The sequence below is a fragment of the Phalangium opilio genome, unplaced genomic scaffold, assembly GCF_054372755.1.
Source record: "Phalangium opilio isolate 3A_F unplaced genomic scaffold, DU_Popi_V2 ptg000113l_1, whole genome shotgun sequence".
NCBI classification, from domain to species: domain Eukaryota; kingdom Metazoa; phylum Arthropoda; class Arachnida; order Opiliones; family Phalangiidae; genus Phalangium; species Phalangium opilio.
This window is the reverse complement of record NW_028324209.1, coordinates 1,946,601-1,964,932: the sequence shown is the minus strand read 5'-3', so window position 1 is coordinate 1,964,932 and position 18,332 is coordinate 1,946,601. Positions and strand designations below refer to the sequence as shown.

Below are 18,332 nucleotides of genomic sequence, written 5' to 3'. Positions count from 1 at the left end.
AGATATTTTTCTAAAGATTACGTTATAATTACCTGTCGTAGAATAATTATGATTGGCGGTTTTTATATCGCCGCAATCGTTTCGTTAAGCCTAATTATTAAATTGTTATTTACTTTGACGATTTTGAAGAGTGCTCTTTTTTACTCGTAGCTTCAGGGTTGGCGCCAATATTACGGTTATAGGTCCGTTTTTATCGATTTATGAACCGCAAATTATGGTACGGGATGTATATTATGTTTTTAACTGGATCTTTTTGAGTTAAAGTGTATCTAGTGTTGAAGTTGCGAAGTTTTTAGCTAGATGTAAGTTTTGTTATACCAAGAAGTGATATCTAGTTCACTAGGGAGAAGTTTACTAGGGAGAAGATATAAATTCGCCACATTTCCAGCTTTATCTCCAGTCCAAACGTAGGTCCGAGGTTAGTCCCTGCCTCTAAATTAGAACCAGCATCTCATTGGTTCTTGAAAACTCACGTCAGCGCGATGCGAATGACGAAAATTACGTATTTTCCGACTGAGGAGAGGCGAAATAGCCCGGCCTCCTTTTACGTCCCCCCTTGTATTTTGAAAGTGGGAACGGGACTATGGCGCGCGAATACTTGGGTACCTTATACCTTCTCCCTAATAAACTAGATATCACTTCTTGGTTATACATAGTGGAAACTAGGGCTGTGCGGGTACTCGAAAATGACGGGTACTCGACTTCGAGTCCGAGTCCGAGTACTCGGACTCGGACTCGAAACTGGTTTTTCTAGGACTCAACGGGTACCCGGGTCCTTGTCCAAGGCCTAAAATTACCCGTTTAGGTCTGGACGAGTCCATTTTTCTTCACCAACGAGTCCACTTTTTTGGACGATTCCATTTTTTTTCGACGATTCCATTTTTTCATGAGGGGGCAAAGGGGCCAACTAAAACGGCAGGCTAACTGCATAGTTGGCCGTGAACACGTCACTCTAGGTCTATCATTAGATGCATTGTCACTTGTCAGTACATACGCTATACAACACTACCAAAGGCTAAGATTTGTCTTTAGTTGTCATGCGCGCAATACGAATTGTAGTCCACGCTCCTTTGTGTAGTGGAATCATATAGCATTGGGTACACTGACTTCATATATCCGTAAATATTTTACCGCCTTTTACATCGAACAACGTGGTATCGTGCAGCAAAGAGAGTAATTTTTCGACTTTTTTTCTAGTCAATTTTAACATTAAACCAAAAGTAAATAGATTAAACTGATTATATTAGTTAAGTTCTGCGACGATATGAGTAAAAAACTTAAAATAACCGGTGCCAAGCCTTGGAACGAGGAAATAATACCTTCTTCGAGCAGTGGTGGGAAAATTCGCGAAGGAAGGACGCGAGGGACTTTTGTACTACCAAGCGGGGGCGAGGGAGCGACGTTTCCCCGCTTGGTAGTACAAAAGTCCCTCGCGTCCTTCGCGAATTTTGCCCACCACTGTCTTCGAGTGACTATTCAAGTGATGATGACAGTAATGCTAATAATGATAATTTAAAAGATTCTCAATCCCAAGCATTGAACATTTAGAAACATGAAACCAGTAAATTTATTGCCAACAAGTAGTAAATTTGGACTCTAAGAAGAATTTAGGGCTCGAATTAGAATCTATAAGAATTTTGGGTTCGAAATAGACTCAATTAGAAATTTTGGACTCGAAATGGACTCGATTAGAAATTTTTGGACTCGAAATGGACTCGAAACTATGTTTCAAGGACTCGATGGGCTCGACGAGTCCTAGAAAATTGGACTCGAGGACTCGACGAGTCCAGTTTCCCAAGACTCGGACTCGGACTCGAAACCTAAAAATGAGGACTCGCACACCTCTAGTGGAAACCTTCGACCTGTATACAGGGTGTTTCTGAAAAGTTTGGAATAAATTAAGGGGGATGTTCTTTTCACGCTTTTTTGAGTCGAAAACGTTCTATGACATTTTGACCTAATGGCCACTGTGTTTGAGGGGTTTTTTTTTTTGAGTATTTTATGGATGTCCCCTTAAATATAATTAAGGACCCGAAAGACTGCTAATTTAATTTAGGGGGCATCTCTAAAACACTCAACTCATAACGCGAAAACAGTGGCCCTGAGGTCAAAATGTCATAGAGCATTTTCGACTCAAAATCGATTTCCCAAAGAACATCTTACACGTATAGACTTCTAGTTATGAGCTTCTGTTTCTAGTTTAACTTCAAAAGAACTTGTTTATTTATTTTTTACACCCTCTTTGATAAAGGAAAAAGTGCTTCTAAACACTTGTTCTTGTAAACAAAGCTAACTACTTGTTTTTATTGTACCACCAAAACATTTGTGTGAAGATCATTTTTGACGCCTGATAGAAATCTCAAAATAGATTTTTTTTTTTTTTTTTAAGAATTTTTATTTTCAAGTTAAACAACTTCGGCTTTCCCCACTTTTTAAAAAAAATACAGAAACCACAACGGAATAAATTTTAAATGTCGTTTATCATTTTATAAAAATGTTTAGAGGCACTTTTTGTATGAAATGAGTCACTCATAAAATTGTTCCGGTAGAATAATTTGCGTAAAAAGTTTTATTGCGCGAAATTATATTTTAAACTTTAAATAAAAGTGTTTTCAAGGATTTTTCAAAAAGTCAGAAAGCGGCTTTTAAAATTAAGACTTTATTAAGGCTTTGAAGTTTAAATTAAACGTTCTATTTATTTATTATAATAATATTTGGCCCTATTTTAATTGGATTTTAGAAACAATTGAAATAAATAGTTTTTAAATTTTTTCTTATTGAAAAGATAGGTGTAATGTTTGACCCATTTATTTTTTTTTTAATTTAATATTATTACAAAGTGCTTTTACGATTTTTCTGCCTGCCACTTTTATTACCTCTTAAGTTACTAGGTAGTCTTTCGAAAGACTTTAGTCTCTAGGTAAATTACTTTCTGCTCCTAGGGTACCATTGCAAAGTGTGGATATTGATTACTAGGCGCAAAAACAAAGGGCGATGTATTTTTTTGCCGCGTAATTATCCGTGTAATAACGGACAGAAAACCTTGAAGGGTTTCTCTAATGTTTATTTAAAATTTTGGGGTTAAAGTTAAGCCTATTTTTAAAAGGCTTAAAGGCTTTTAAACTTGAGGATAAGAAATCTTAAGACTAATTAACCAATGGAATCCCCATTAGGGTTAGGGTTAAAGTTAAGCCTATTTTGAGAAGGCTTAAAGGCTTAAATCTTTGGGCTAACTTTATCAATCCACATTAGGGTTAAAGTTAAGCCTATTTTGAACTTTTAATTGGTAACCTATTTGAATTTAAACCATCGATATTATGACATCTACGTAATATAAAATTTGGTTTTTTTAAACCTATCTTAAACGGACTTGAAGCGTAAAACTTGTATATTATATCATTTAGTGTTAAACTTAAGCCTATTTGGAAATTTTAAAGCGTATAGGAATAAAAAACGGTAACCCACTTGAATTTTGACATTTAGGTTATGTAAATTTTGTTTTTCTTCGACAACAGCTTGCCTTTTTCTATCCTAGATAGATATTGACGTTAAAAATAGTAAAATTTAGAGTCAGTACTCAATTTGTTCTGGAGCTTAGTCAAGGGGCAAATCACTTCTAAATCGGCTGTACTCAATTTTGGGAGTGATTAATTATTTAAAGTAAGGTGGTTTCCCCCTCGAAAATATAACCCATCATGTAAATGCGTGAGCTATAAAAACATCAGCTAGCGTTACGCGTAAAAGCATTTTATGTAAGCTTAATAATGCGTAAGAAAAAGGCCCTGACGGACGCCGCATTCTTTTAGGGTGGGGCCGGCAGCGTTTCTTGTGTCTACGACCATTGGCCAGCCCCAAAAAAGCTCTCTAACCGTGCCTTTTAATGACTCATTGTGATATAGATCTCAGAAAAGCCCGGGTTCACTAGCATTTTTCCATTAGAAATTTTCTTGGTTTTTCCGTGGTTTAAGCGCGAGTTCTGCGTTAACATAAATAACCCTGAGGTGGAAAAAACATTTTATAAATTTGTCTAGAAATTTAAAAAAAAAATTATTTTAATTAAGAATGACTTATTCGCAAACTGAACGTAAGTCTGGTAGGTTTTAATTGTTTAATTAATTCTGGATTAAATCTTTGTAAATTAAAATAATATAGGATAGAAATATCAAAAGAAGTTTATTATATCCGCTTTCTAGAAGTATGTAACTTACAGTGATACGAGTCAGGATGACCTTCGAAAGAAAGGGAGGGGCTTATTTGACATTGAGGAGAGAGATTTCTTTCATTAGAAGTGTATTATCGGTTTTGACCCCGAGTAGAAGTAACCAATTCCCTTAAAGAAAAATGAATTAAATCTTGAACTTAAAGTAGGCCACAATGTTTAAGTTTGAGAAATATAATTACAGCCAATTCGTGCGAAGTAAATCAATTTGAGTTAATCAATCGTGACAGTGACTTGACAAATAGGAAGCCAGAAAAATTTGACAGCTTGTCATAATTTGTGTTAGAGGGGCTAAAGTTTCTATAAAGTTTATATAGCAACCTACGTGGGTTCATCGTAAGTCTGGACAATGCAATATATTAATATGAATATGATCGTGCCCTTAGCTTTGGTACTGTGTTACGTTGATACAAATATGAAAAAACGTATCGGGTTCGTGAAATATATCTTTTGCTTTTTATTATAATATTTTTAGGTAAAGTTCATTGTGATTCTTGTAAAAAGAAATGCTCTGGAAATGCATTACGTGTCCAAGACAAATATTTCCATATAGAATGTTTTCAATGCGCTGGTAAATTAATAAAATTTATACATAAATTGTAAATTGTTTTAATTAATTTTGGCGTTTTTATTATTATTATTTTTGTTAGTCTGTAAAAAATCTCTTGCTCAGGGAGGCTTTTTCTTTAAAAATGGCAAATACTACTGCACAAGCGACTATCAACAAACTTTTGGTACGAAATGCGCGGCTTGCGGTGAATTTGTCGAGGGAGAAGTCGCGACAGCGTTGGGACAAACATACCATCAAAAATGTTTTGTTTGCGGTCGTTGCAGGTTAGGAATAAATTTTATTTGAATAAATCAAACGTGTTCAATCATTGCTAATTAACCTTTTACTCAAGGCAACCGTTTCCAACTGGAGAGAAAGTAACTTTTACTGGTAAAGAGTGTCTCTGCTCGAAGTGTGTTCAAATTCCCATAGTTACCGCGTCTCAATCTCCGACCAGTCCTCGAACACCGGCGGGAACCGGTGAATGTTAGTTTTTATTTAATTTAAATTATTTTCATCCCGTTTTAATTAATTTTAATTTCTTTATTAGTATGTGGAGGATGCGGAGAGGAACTTAAAAAAGGAGATGCCTTAATCGCGTTGGACAAACAGTGGCATATTTGGTGTTTCAAATGTGACGTCTGTGGGGCCTTACTACATGGAGAATACATGGGGAAGTGAGTATTAATTAAAAAGTTCTTGTCTTGGCGCGTATTTATTATTAAACGAGTAACGGTTTCCAGAGATGGAAAACCTTACTGCGAAAAGGACTATCAAAAGAAATTTGGCGTGCAATGCGCTCATTGCGAGCGATATATTACGGGGAAAGTCTTACAGGCGGGAAATAGCCACCATTTTCACCCAACTTGCGCTAGATGCTCCAAGTGCGGTGATCCCTTCGGTGACGGGGAAGAGATGTACCTCCAAGATGGAGCAATATGGCATCCTCGTTGCGGTCCCAGTCCCGATGGAAAAGTGGATGAGAGTATTTCCTTCGACCTCGATAATAATAAAAGAGATATAATCATCGACACGCAGGTCAGTTAACTCATTTTTCAAATAAATCGTACGTGTTCATTTTTGTTTTACACCAAGTTTAAATTAAAATTAATAAAAATCACGAAACACAGTTTTTAAGTCTTTAGCATGCTTTGGATTTTAACTTTTATTATGATTAAAATTACCTTGAAGTTTAGTGTGCATTAATTTTGGTGTGAAGTTAGATAAGATTTAGTAAAAAGATACTTAATTTTGCATGAATTTTGTAGGGTTTTTTATTTTTTTTATATAATTTTTGGCTTTTTGTTACGTTTTTGAATCATTTACCGTTTGCGAAAAAAAAAAAAAAAAAAATATTTACTCCTCGGGCATGCAGATGTATATCCCTTATTCCTCAAGCTTGGGTAGTTCACGATCGGCAAGTCCTCACAGTTCGATACACCGACAGGTAACTTTCCTTTTTTTGTTTTTAAAGAATGAGTTTTTGCCTGTTTTTTGTGGCATAAAGTGTTACGCATTAATTAAGTTCTGAGCGTAGATTTAATTAGATTTGCTTTAATTAATTAATGGTTTCTTTGTGTTTTAGTACGGACGTAATAGTCCTGGAAGTTACATGGACAGAGATTCGTCGTTTATGAACGACCTTAGTAGAGTTTATACATATAGTTATTTAACTGCCGAACCAACTCAGGGTTATTTGAGACGACCCGTTGACCCTAGGCCGCCTAAATCGCCACAGTTTCATAGACCACCTGGTAATTAATAAATTGTTAAGTTATACAAGCAGTAATTAACGTTTCTTTCCCATATATTAAGAGGGGTCCAATCGAAGGAGAGTTGTTAAATCTCAGTCCAATAAACAGGGAATGCAAGTTTTAGGCGAGTTTTTTTTTTTTGTTTTTCCTTTTTTTTTTGTTGTTTTTCCTTTTTTTTGTTTTTCCTTTTTTTTTTGTTTTTCCTTTTTTTTTTGTTTTTCCTTTTTTTTTGTTTTTCCTTTTTTTTTGTTTTTCCTTTTTTTTTGTTTTTCCTTTTTTTTTGTTTTTCCTTTTTTTTTGTTTTTCCTATTTTTGTTGTTTTTCCTATTTTTGTTGTTTTTCCTATTTTTGTTGTTTTTCCTATTTTTGTTGTTTTTCCTATTTTTGTTGTTTTTCCTATTTTTGTTGTTTTTCCTATTTTTGTTGTTTTTCCTATTTTTGTTGTTTTTCCTATTTTTGTTGTTTTCCTTTTGTTTTGTTTTTCCTATTTTTGTTGTTTTCCTTTTGTTTTGTTTTTCATATTTTTGTTGTTTTCCTTTTGTTTTGTTTTTCATATTTTTGTTGTTTTTCCTATTTTTGTTGTTTTTCCTTTTTTTTGTTTTTCCTTTTTTTTGTTTTTCCTTTTTTTTTTTGTTTTTCCTTTTTTTTTGTTTTTCCTTTCTTTTTTTTTTTTTTTAATTTAACTTCAATAGATCAAAATTAAATGGGCGTTTATTCGGTTTAACAGTGGATCAAATTCAATCCACGACACCACGACCAAGATCTCCTCATATGAACAATGAAGAACCAATTGAAATGGCCCATTATCCCGGAGCGCATCGACCTAAAGCTACCGAAGTTCCTCGAATAGAAAGAGACGATTTCCCGGCACCGCCTTTCCCTTACACTGATCCCGAACGTAGGAGACGTTGGAGCGGAGGTTCGAGAGAATACGAATTGACTGAGGAGGATGAAATTGACGGAGAAGATGGCGTCATCATTGAAGATCCGCAGTTAAAGAAGGAAGAAGAGGAATTGTCAAAGATTGCAACTGGAATTGGAAAAGTGAGTTTACCGACTATTTAATCTTATGAGCTAGGTTTAACGTTGATTGATTTGTTTCAGGTGTTTCTTAAAACAGTTAAAGAACGTGAAAAAATCCGGGCTTATCATAAAGCTCATCCAGATCCGAGAAACGCGTCCAGGTTTCCTTCGGCCAATAAGGAATTACCTCGCAGATTACGATACGAAAATCCCGTCAATGCCTGTTAGTATAGACGCTTTGTTGTAATGTAACGCTTTGTCAAGGGTGTAGTTTTACCTTTTATTTTGGCTTAATTTCGCAGCACCTTCTAGGGACGTAGATAGGCCTAAACCCTGGGAAGAAGAAGAATTTGAGAGAAATTCCGGTATTCGATCATCGTTAGGTACCGGTAGATCCTCTACCTACACCCCTAATTACAATGGTATTATTATTATTATTTTTAATTTGCTGGATTTTTTAACGAGTTTTATAATTTGCACTTGTTTTGTTGTTATTGACAGTTATTACGTTGATACTGTGATACTGACAGTTATTACGCGGATACTGACAGTTATTACGTTGATACTGTGATACTAACAGTTATTACGTTGATACTGTGATACTAACAGTTATTACGTTGATACTGTAATACTGACAGTTATTACGCGGATACTAACAGTTATTACGTCGATACTGTGATACTAACAGTTATTACGCGGATACTGACAGTTATTACGCGGATACTAACAGTTATTACGTTGATACTGTGATACTAACAGTTATTACGTTGATACTGTAATACTGACAGTTATTACGTTGATACTGTAATACTGACAGTTATTACGCGGATACTAACAGTTATTACGTCGATACTGTGATACTAACAGTTATTACGCGGATACTGACAGTTATTACGCGGATACTAACAGTTATTACGTTGATACTGTGATACTGACAGTTATTACGCGGATACTAACAGTTATTACGTTGATACTGTGATACTGACAGTTATTACGTTGATACTGTGATACTGACAGTTATTACGCGGATACTGACAGTTATTACGCGGATACTAACAGTTATTACGTTGATACTGTGATACTGACAGTTATTACGCGGATACTAACAGTTATTACGTTGATACTGTGATACTGACAGTTATTACGCGGATACTGACAGTTATTACGCGGATACTAACAGTTATTACGTTGATACTGTGATACTGACAGTTATTACGTTGTTATTTTAAAATTATACTAAATTTTTATTGTACTTTGGGGGAATTTGTTTATAGTTGTTTCTTCTCTTCGTAATGTACCTAAACCTGGTTATGGATTTTCTGGAACCAAGTCTGCAACGTTACCACCAGGAACCAGAGACGGGTTTGGAGTAAGTATCGTTAAGATTTAGGGTTAATTAATTTAAAGGTACTTAAAAATTAATGGAGGTTTAATTAATAGGGAGGAGATATTGGTTTTGGAAAGTTAGAAAAAGGACAAAGTTCAGAGTTTGGTAGTGGAAAATCTGACAGTAAGAATTAGGCTTTGTAAAATTAAGTGTTATTTTGAAAATTAATTAATCATTTTTAAATTTTAATTCATTAGTTTCCAATATTTCTGATCAAGATAGACTTTTGGTAAATATTATAGTAGGCCTAGTGTAATTTAGAAAGGATTTGATGGAGTTTGGTATAATTTTGTATAGAATCATAGTAACAGTGGCAACTTTCGTTCGACCCCTTATTCGGATGGTTATAGAGGATTCCATTATTCATCTTATAGCCCACATATGAGACGATCTCTTCCTAATGTTAACTTACAACATTTAACCGGTGAACCACCAAAGGTATGTTCTTATACTTAAGCCTACTTTGACCTATTAATGGATCCTAAGCCTAGTTTGACAGGCTACTAAGCATATTTTGGAATGTTATTAAGATTCTAGTCTAAATTGGCCTATTGTTAAGATCATAAGCCTATTTTTAAGTTCATAAGTCTATTTTGGTCTATTACTAAGAGCCTGAACCTAGTTTGGCCTATTATTAAGATACTAAGCCTAGTTTGGCCTATTATTAATATACTAAGCCTAGTTTGGCCTATTATTAAGATACTAAGCCTAGTTTGGCCTATTATTAATATACTAAGCCTAGTTTGGCCTATTATTAAGATACTAAGCCTAGTTTGGCCTATTATTAAGATACTAAGCCTAGTTTGGCCTATTATTAAGATACTAAGCCTAGTTTGGCCTATTATTAAGATACTAAGCCTAGTTTGGCCTATTATTAAGATACTAAGCCTAGTTTGGCCTATTATTAAGATACTAAGCCTAGTTTGGCCTATTATTAAGATACTAAGCCTAGTTTGGCCTATTATTAAGATACTAAGCCTAGTTTGGCCTATTATTAAGATACTAAGCCTAGTTTGGCCTATTATTAAGATACTAAGCCTAATTTGGCCTATTATTAAGATACTAAGCCTAATTTGGCCGATTATTAAGATACTAAGCCTAATTTGGCCGATTATTAAGATACTAAGCCTAATTTGGCCTATTATTAAGATACCAAGCCTAGTTTGGCCTATTATTAAGATACCAAGCCTAGTTTGGCCTATTATTAAGATACTAAGCCTAGTTTGGCCTATTTTTTTTCTATAGATGTACCCATATCACCTCCTAGTAACCACTAATTATCGTTTACCACCTGATGTTGATCGCTGTCACTTAGAGGTAATTAATATAGCCTCACAGTTATAGTTGATACCTAAACTTACAAAACTATGTTTCCGAAACCAAAACCAGCGTCACCTTTCTAACGAAGAGTTTCAGGCCATTTTTCATATGAACCGACTCCAATTCTACCGCCTTTCTGAATGGAAACGGGGAGATTTAAAACGCAGGGCGAGACTCTTTTGAAAAACCAAAAAAAAAAACAAAAAATGATGGAAAATTTTTTTATTTCCAGAAATAGTTAAAAAAAGGTAAAGTAATTAAACGCTACGTGAAACATAAAAAATAATGGCAACTTTGATATATAAATCCAATCCCCTTCTTTTGTTTAATCTTTAGTCTTATTGTACTTTGTAATACCAGCCCTCGTTAAGTTTATTACGTTAATTAATTAATTAATTAATTAACGTAAAGTTTGAAAGATGAAATGCTAGATCTCCCGGTAACGGTAAAACTTATTAATATTTAAATTTAGTTTGATGACGTCAGTTTATTATTAAGGTTTTTAACTTAAAAGACTTGATTAAAAGAAATATTTGTTAATTACTCGTAAAATATGGGGAACAGATTGAATTATAATCCTAGGATCGTCTTTCTTAGCAGATGATTTTAAAGAAAACCCCTTATCTCTTATAAACCAACCACGTGGTTTAAAGCTTTTAAAACAGTATGGCGTAAAGCTTTAATCGCCTAACGATAATTTATAAATTAATTATCTACGAAGCTTTTAAGCCTTTTATATAAATGAAATGATACCAAGTGACCCTTAGATGATTTGTGACCAATTGCGCTGTTGAAAAATACGCGGCTTTTGCTTTTTAAACCTAAAAATTAGAAGAGAAAAAGAAACAAATAGAGAAATTTTTTGACGAATATACGAATTATGTAGAATTGTTTTTTTCCTTTTCGTTAAAAAGTTATTTTAAATTTTGAGGAATGGGAATCGTGAATGTTTTTTTTTTTTTGAAATTTGTTTTTATTGAAGTGGATCAAGTCAAAAATTTTGAATGAACGGAAATCGTGTGAGGTTAAGAATAAAATTTGACGCACGAAAGATGAGATGAATAAAAATATTTTACAATCCTTGCATGCTAATCTAATAATGAATCAATCTAATTAAAAATAAATTAATATAGGCTTATTTTATTTTCAAACTAACGATAATGTTTAATAAATAATCAATGAGGAACTTAGGCTTAGTCATATATGAAATTGAATCATAGCAGCGCAGCGTCTCTCTCTTAATGTAATTTAAAAGAATTATCTCGCTTGCTTGCTTTATCTGTCTACCGCACTTTAACAACAACAACAACAACAACGTTCGTTAACGTCTTCTCAAATTAAGTTCCTTTTAACTCGACAGACACGCGATTAAATAATTATTTCTAGTCTTTTATCTTCGCTACAGATAGTTTCTTTCTTATATTTTCATTCTAATTTTTTTCTTTTAATATTATTATTATTAATAATTAATTAAGCGTTGTGAAAAAGTTAAAACTAACTAACACATTTAGTTTTTATTATTTTAAACGATATTTATTGAAATTATTCAAAATATGGAACAATTTAATTTTAATTTTAAAATTTTAGTTGTTAAACACTTTTTTTTTTTTAATATTCCTCATCAAATAATTAAATACTAGTTTATGATTGTAAATAATTAAACGCTTAACTATATTAACCAATCAATAATCAAGCGAGGATTAATTAAAAGAAAACATTACGTAGTATTAGTAAAGTGATATAGACAGAAATTTGGAAATAAACAATGTGAGATGAGAGAGAAGTCTTAAAGGATTTGGACATTTTTTATTAGTTTATTATTTAGTAGTTGATTGATAAACAAACAAACCAACAAACAAATAAATAAATATAATATGCTAAAATTTATGTACAAAAATTATACCGGTATAGCATTTCTGTATTATTTTTATGAATGTACCTAGCTTATTTAAAAGAAAATATAAAATTTCAGTGCTTGTTAAAATAATATTCAAGTTATTGTTTATATTTATTTAAGTTGCCTACTTCTACCTCAGTTATTATCAACTTTTGTTCAAAAAAAGCTTCAAATAAGGTAATAAAGATTAGATTTAATTTTTGTTTCCTCCTATATTTTTAATTACTTTGATTAAAAATATAGGTGGTGGTGGTTTCACAGTTGACCGCTAGGTGGCAAAACCCTCTCCGTCACCGGCTGAAATTGCACATTTGTTGCACCAGTTACGGAACGTAATCGTTGTTCATCGAATTGATTTTAAAAGGTATAAGGAATTTTTATTGATAATTTTATACTTACATGTTTATTAATTGTAGATAATTATTTAGTTTATGGTTTCAAATTAAATTATAGGGTTTAACTAACATATAAACATTGATATGGGTGTGGAGATGTACTTGTTTGCTTTCTTGGGGAATTTTAATTATTGATTACTAGATTAGTTGGTTATACTTTATGTAAATATATATGTGTCATAAATTAGCTTCTTATATTGGTTTTAAGGATAGATTTTACTCGTTAAACCATCGGGAACGTTTAATGAGACCTAGGCCTAGCTTAATGGGAATCTTTTGCGATTCCCGGTAAGGTATAGATGGCGCCTTGTAGCAAGGTTTGGCAAATTGGCGGGAGTTGACCTTTTTGGCGGGAGGCACCGAATTTTGCGGTTCAGTTATGCTGGAAAATATTTTACAGTTTTTGCAGTTTTAAATTACTACTGAAAGATCAAATAATTAGTTTAATTAAATTATCCATAGTCAAATATAGGGTTTTTGATTCTGTAGTGCAAGTACTAATTGTTTCTAATTAACAACAGACGAGGGATATGGAACATAATTGAACTTAAACGTGGAATACACATACTGAACACAACAGCTTTAAAATCAGGAATACGCACCTAATGGTAAGCCTTTTTTAGTTATTATTATGGGACCCAATGGTTATAGTTTCTTGAACCAAATGTTATATCAATTACAATGACGCAATATAGCGTACCAAAATTAAGATATGGTAATTCAAACGCGTGAATTCAGCCACTTCCAAGATCTATTCCTTTTTTTTCTTTTCCCAGACCCTAAATCGCGTGTCGGGATAATTTCTCACCCCCTAGAGGGCCTAGAACTTTTGTGAATATAATATTTCACTGTGAAACAAGTGGAGAGACTGACTAATTAGAAGTACGTGCCAGCTTCCACTAAACTCGAGTTATACCAGAATAATAACGCGTTATACTTTTGAATATTGGTCGTGTCACGCGAACAAACCTGAAAGGAAGGAAACGATTTAATCCCGCGCTCTTTTTACTCTTCCGAGTTTTCCCGCGCGAACTGGAGTCCCCTTGCAAATATAACGTCTCAATTTAGCTCGCTTCTAAGCGTTACTAGACTACCTAATTAAGCTACATTTTATTTTTAAAAGTAAAACAGCCAGTTAATTTCTAATTTAAAATCCTCGTACATTGTCAGGGTTCATACGAACATGGAAAACAGGGAAAACCTGGAAATCTCAGGGAAATTGGTGTAGAGGAAAAAAATCAGGGAAATATCAGGGAAAATGAAAATTTCTTCGAAAAATCAGGGAAAATAAATTTTTTTCCAAAAAATCAGGGAAATTAAATAAAGTGAAACAAATACACTTCAGTGGGACCCATTATTTGGTGCACGAAAAAAATCGTCTTATGACGGTTTAAACGCAAAAATAGCGAGATCACAGTTGATCAAAGTCCAAAATCGTGGAGCTCGCTTCGCTCGCTCAGCAAATAGCAAATGTTTAACTTATTATTTAAAATTAATCCAGTTCAAATGAATGTTTTGTTTTTGATTTAAAACGGCATCAATTGCTTTGATTTCTGTAATTGAATTTCGCCGTAGACCTTTTATGAGGTGACCTTTCCTTTGACTGGAATTATGTAAGACCATAGATTGAGCTAAATTACGACACTGACCTTCAAAATATCTTTTAAATCGGTAATCTCTGAAAACATTTCATTTCAAGTGGCCCCTATTTAGTCACTTTTTGCTTACCATTTCTAAATTAATTAGTCACTTATTCAACTAAAATTGAGCGTATTAGTGAGTATCAGCCCTGGTGTATGGAATTCTGTATTTTGGTACTGTCTATTATAACCTAACAAAGAATGGTAAACATATAATATTTATTTCGTAACCAAAGCTACTGGCAACCACAGAGGCATGAGCCCAAATAAAATGTGGTTGTAGCTATAGTCTGGTTACCCTATTTGAAATTATAACACTCCTCCAATGCAAAAAATGCACCTGGAAATTTATAAGAAGTACTCTGGAAAACCTGGAAATATCAGGGAAATTGGGTTTCGAAATTTCGTATGAACCCTGATTGTAGTAATACCTAAAGATGCAAAATACATTCAATCGTCCCTAAATCAACCGAAATTTATTAAATACGAGTGTAAATTTCTATACCGTCACCACGGAGTAATATTTTAGGAAATCTAGCTTTATTTTAATGCTCTTTTAAAACATTTTATTATCACTCCAGTAAACTTACTCCTTGCAACAACCCTGTTGTATAAAATTGCTTTCGCCCCCCCCCCCAACTTTTCAGCTCTAAGTGCAGTGTTGTCAGTCTAATTAGTGAAGTATTGAATACTGTTGGCCAGCCCATAGTCTTCTCTTGGTTCACCAACGGTTTTTGTAAATTGTAACGTTGGGGGGGGGGGGGTCAAATATCCCTTATGTATTTGAACTTTTAATCTAAAGTGAAACCACGTGTTAATTCTTACTAAAACTCGGGGACTATTTCTGTGGTATAATAAGGGAAAACCATTAAGTCTTGATTCCCTTGGGTATCGCGTGATGAAAGTCAATCTGTGGATTATTTTCTGGGTTCCAATTGAGACATTTGGGTCCGCTAATTTCGTCACTTCCTCAAGGTTCGTTTTTCCCACGAAATGTATTCCTTCCACGCCAATTTTATGGAAAATACCTCTATTAGGACCTCGATAATTTCCAGCAATTTGCTATAAACTGCGAGCGTTATTGTCAATTAGGAAGCCGCGGCGGCACACCGTTAAAAATATGTATTAGGTGAGGGCCTTTTTTTTGGTTTTTCACTCGAACATGGTATAACCCTAAATTGCGTCTCCGTGTTAGACTTTATTCCATTTCCTGTCAGCTAGTAAGGACTTCCGGTTGGTTTTATACTTGCCTAGAGACCGCTGGACCACTTTCCCTCGTGTGGCTATATAAGATATAGCTTTGGCCAAATAGACCATTTCGGAAGTTATTTACAGAGAAGCATACCGCAGAGACGAGGCCGCCATTGGGGTATTTTACCTTGTGCCAAGAAAAGACGCCAGAACTCACTACAAGTGGGAGTCTAGTCAACTTGCACTGCCTCTTAGCGAGAGTTAGAATACCCCAATTGCGGTCTCGCCCCTGTGGGATGGTGTTTCTGTATGTAATTTCCGAAATGGTCTATTCTAGGAGTGACTATATATTTTTTTAAATCTTTTCTCGCTGTGATCGTTTACAAATGTGAGGGTGGAGTTACTTCGCGTACAAATTAATTCCGGGGCATTTTCTATTCGTTTGGTGTTTTATTTTTCGGGTTTTACTTCATTAGAGGCGGAGTTTTAGGTTTAACCAAATTCTCAAGTTTTAAAAGTCATTTATATTACGATAAAATGGACCTCCGAGTTCAATTTTGATCTGAATGTTGATTTTATTGGACTTTATCTTCCCTTTAAAGAGAGTGCAATTATAGATTAGTCACTTTTTGAATTTGGCTTAAGATGTTTGCGGTTAGTTTAATTATTTTTAAAATAGGATTAGTGAGATTTGTAATAAAGGGGGAATAAATACTAGAATATAGCGTGCACTAAAGTAATTTGTGAGAGCATCTACTGCAGGTTTGGAACTAAACTGAACTGAATCTCTACAAGCTTTTCAGTCTGTTGTAGATAACGGTTGAATTGCTCTCACAAATGACCAGCAACACTTCTCCGCACATTATTTATGTACAAGGCCGCTATTAAAACCAAAATTAAACATTTTGTCCCGTAGCAGACGATTTTTCAATATTTTTCTACTACTACCCCCTGTTAAGAAAGGGTTGAAGAAATCAATTTTTCACCGCGTTCGAAGTTCGAACCCATCCCAAGTTAGAACAAGCTCTTGTTAATTTCAACAAAATTGAAATAAGGTTGGCAGAAAGGAGAAGGATGAGGAGGCTCCCAAAAGTTTGACCTCCCAAGATGAAATCGTGGTTGGTGGTGAGATGGCTAGTTTTTCACTGTTAGGGGTCACTCGTTCGAAAACGATAATATACTTTAAATTGTTCTTTTGTTAGCAACTCCGAAACCCTTTAGTCACGCCAACATATGTTCTTTTTTATTCTCTCTCTCCACTCTTCCCAATAGAGAGAGAGAGTGAGTGCATGCATCTATAACTTAATCTTATTAAACACGCGATGGACAATCACGCCGTGTTTCCGTTTATTCAATTTAGGCTTAGAATATATATATGTTTTTTTAGCATGCTCTCCCATCTATGTTGTGGTACCGCCCCCTTTTTCTAATCCGTACCCGACAACCAGTGCAATTTTTGAACTTCAGCTTTAACTGTATCAGAATGGTAATACCACAACCAAAAAGTATACCGGCAAGAATTACAATAGTTTTTTACGCTTGAATAATCAATCGTTTTTACCAATCGCATCACTATAGTATCATAAGTTTATAAGCTATGTTCCATAAGTATGACACTTCCTGTACTTCGTAATGCTAGAGATTTACAGCTCGAGCTAATTCGAGAACCACGGAAGCGAGAATTGCAGGCTACACTCGGTGGTTAATTTTGCAGTCCATCTAGTCCTATTTATTCTGTATTAAGCCTTTGACAGCGCCTCACTCACCAGGCGTCGCTTTACGAGAATCTATGACGTTTCATGACAAGCAACCAGTGACAAACTTATGGAACATATCTTATAAACTTATGGTATGGTATCAAGTCTCTGAGGTGAGGTGAGGTTAGGTTAAGACTTGTAAAAGGAATTGTCCACGTATCCGCGTCAGAGGAGAAATCGTTTTGACCCTGACTATCATCCTTTTGACATATCCCGACCAGCAAGCAACCTTTTGTGTATCTTTAACTAATCCCGCTTGATTTTTGGCGCGCCGTGGTGTGAAGTTTTTGAAGATTTCTCTCGATTTCTCTTATAGCTCTTTATAATCTGGTTAGCCAATATATTCCCTGTCATTTTGATGCCCTAATCCCGCTCTCGCGCGTCTCCCGTATCCTGTTCAACTTAGGGAAATGTAGAACTATCATTTTGCCAAATGGCTATAACATCGAGTTTAAATTTCGCGGATTTTTTTTAGGGATACCATTAAAGGGATAGTGGAGTACAATTTCAACTGACCCTTTCGATGAAAAAAAGGAGATTCTAGGTTTCTTCTTTGACAATCAAATATTGCGAAAATTTTAAAAGTTAAATACGAAATTTTGATAAGGTGACGTTTCCTCCATCTTGGAGTATAGTAAATCGTAGTGTTTTCTACTATTATCAGAAGTGAGATGAGACCAGAAGTACTGAGCTAACCAAATTCTTCACTCGGCGAAAGTGAATATTCTTGATAACACAAGAACGGTTGGCCCTCTAGTAGCGGTGTCTGAATTTTCCCTCCAAAACGTGAGACGCTCGCGGCGGTAGACAGCCGAACTAGATTCAAGGAGCCGCGTCCGTGTTCGGTCGCTTTAGGTTGAGGGGAAGGGGGTAGGAAATGTTTTTGGCACTCGACCAATTTTTTTGTCTCTAGCGTAGGCGCGTGGGAAGCGGCATAAAATCCTCAAATTTGTTCACTAGTGCCAGGATCTACTATCAATGCTAGAACCCTTCACTTCTAGTCTCATCTCACTTCTGCTATTTACTATAGCTCCCTATAGTAAATTGTAGTGTTTTCTTCTATTATTAGTCCCAATTCTCCATAGAGAGTGCAGCTGCAATCTCTTTAAAGTCACGACTTTTCTAAATATATAATTAAGATGAAAATGCGCGCGTTATATTTCACAACTCCTTTAAAAATAAACGCTCAATTTAGTCCA

At 34.6% G+C, this 18,332-nt stretch overlaps 1 protein-coding gene and 1 long non-coding RNA gene across 4 annotated transcripts in view; both read left to right on the top strand.

The window, feature by feature from the left end:
• The first annotated feature begins 4,047 nt into the window (after positions 1–4,047).
• On the top strand, positions 4,048–12,242 carry LOC149623256 (actin-binding LIM protein 3-like). Of its 3 annotated transcripts, XM_089852286.1 has the most exons (18): positions 4,048–4,093; positions 4,695–4,790; positions 4,870–5,053; positions 5,122–5,255; positions 5,320–5,446; positions 5,513–5,807; positions 6,145–6,216; positions 6,355–6,523; positions 6,585–6,647; positions 7,251–7,567; positions 7,628–7,769; positions 7,849–7,968; positions 8,821–8,915; positions 8,987–9,056; positions 9,131–9,162; positions 9,231–9,371; positions 10,179–10,250; positions 10,323–12,242. In XM_089852286.1, exons 1-18 carry the CDS (start codon positions 4,063–4,065, stop codon positions 10,434–10,436), a joined length of 2,274 nt encoding a protein of 757 aa, XP_089708412.1. In that variant the 5' UTR covers positions 4,048–4,062; the 3' UTR covers positions 10,437–12,242. The 3 variants fall into 3 exon arrangements, with proteins under 3 accessions (XP_089708412.1, XP_089708411.1, XP_089708413.1); XM_089852285.1 differs by lacking the exons at positions 4,048–4,093; positions 4,695–4,790; positions 4,870–5,053; positions 5,122–5,255 and having other exon boundaries at positions 5,301–5,446; XM_089852287.1 differs by lacking the exons at positions 4,048–4,093; positions 4,695–4,790; positions 4,870–5,053; positions 5,122–5,255; positions 6,145–6,216 and having other exon boundaries at positions 5,301–5,446.
• A 239-nt stretch (positions 12,243–12,481) lies between these two features.
• Positions 12,482–18,332, top strand: part of LOC149623254 (uncharacterized) — a 76,124-nt gene continuing 70,273 nt past the window's right edge. The window contains exons 1-2 of the long non-coding RNA XR_016374675.1: positions 12,482–12,514; positions 13,067–13,153. This is a non-coding gene — a long non-coding RNA (uncharacterized LOC149623254). The remainder of the gene's footprint in view (positions 12,515–13,066; positions 13,154–18,332) is intronic.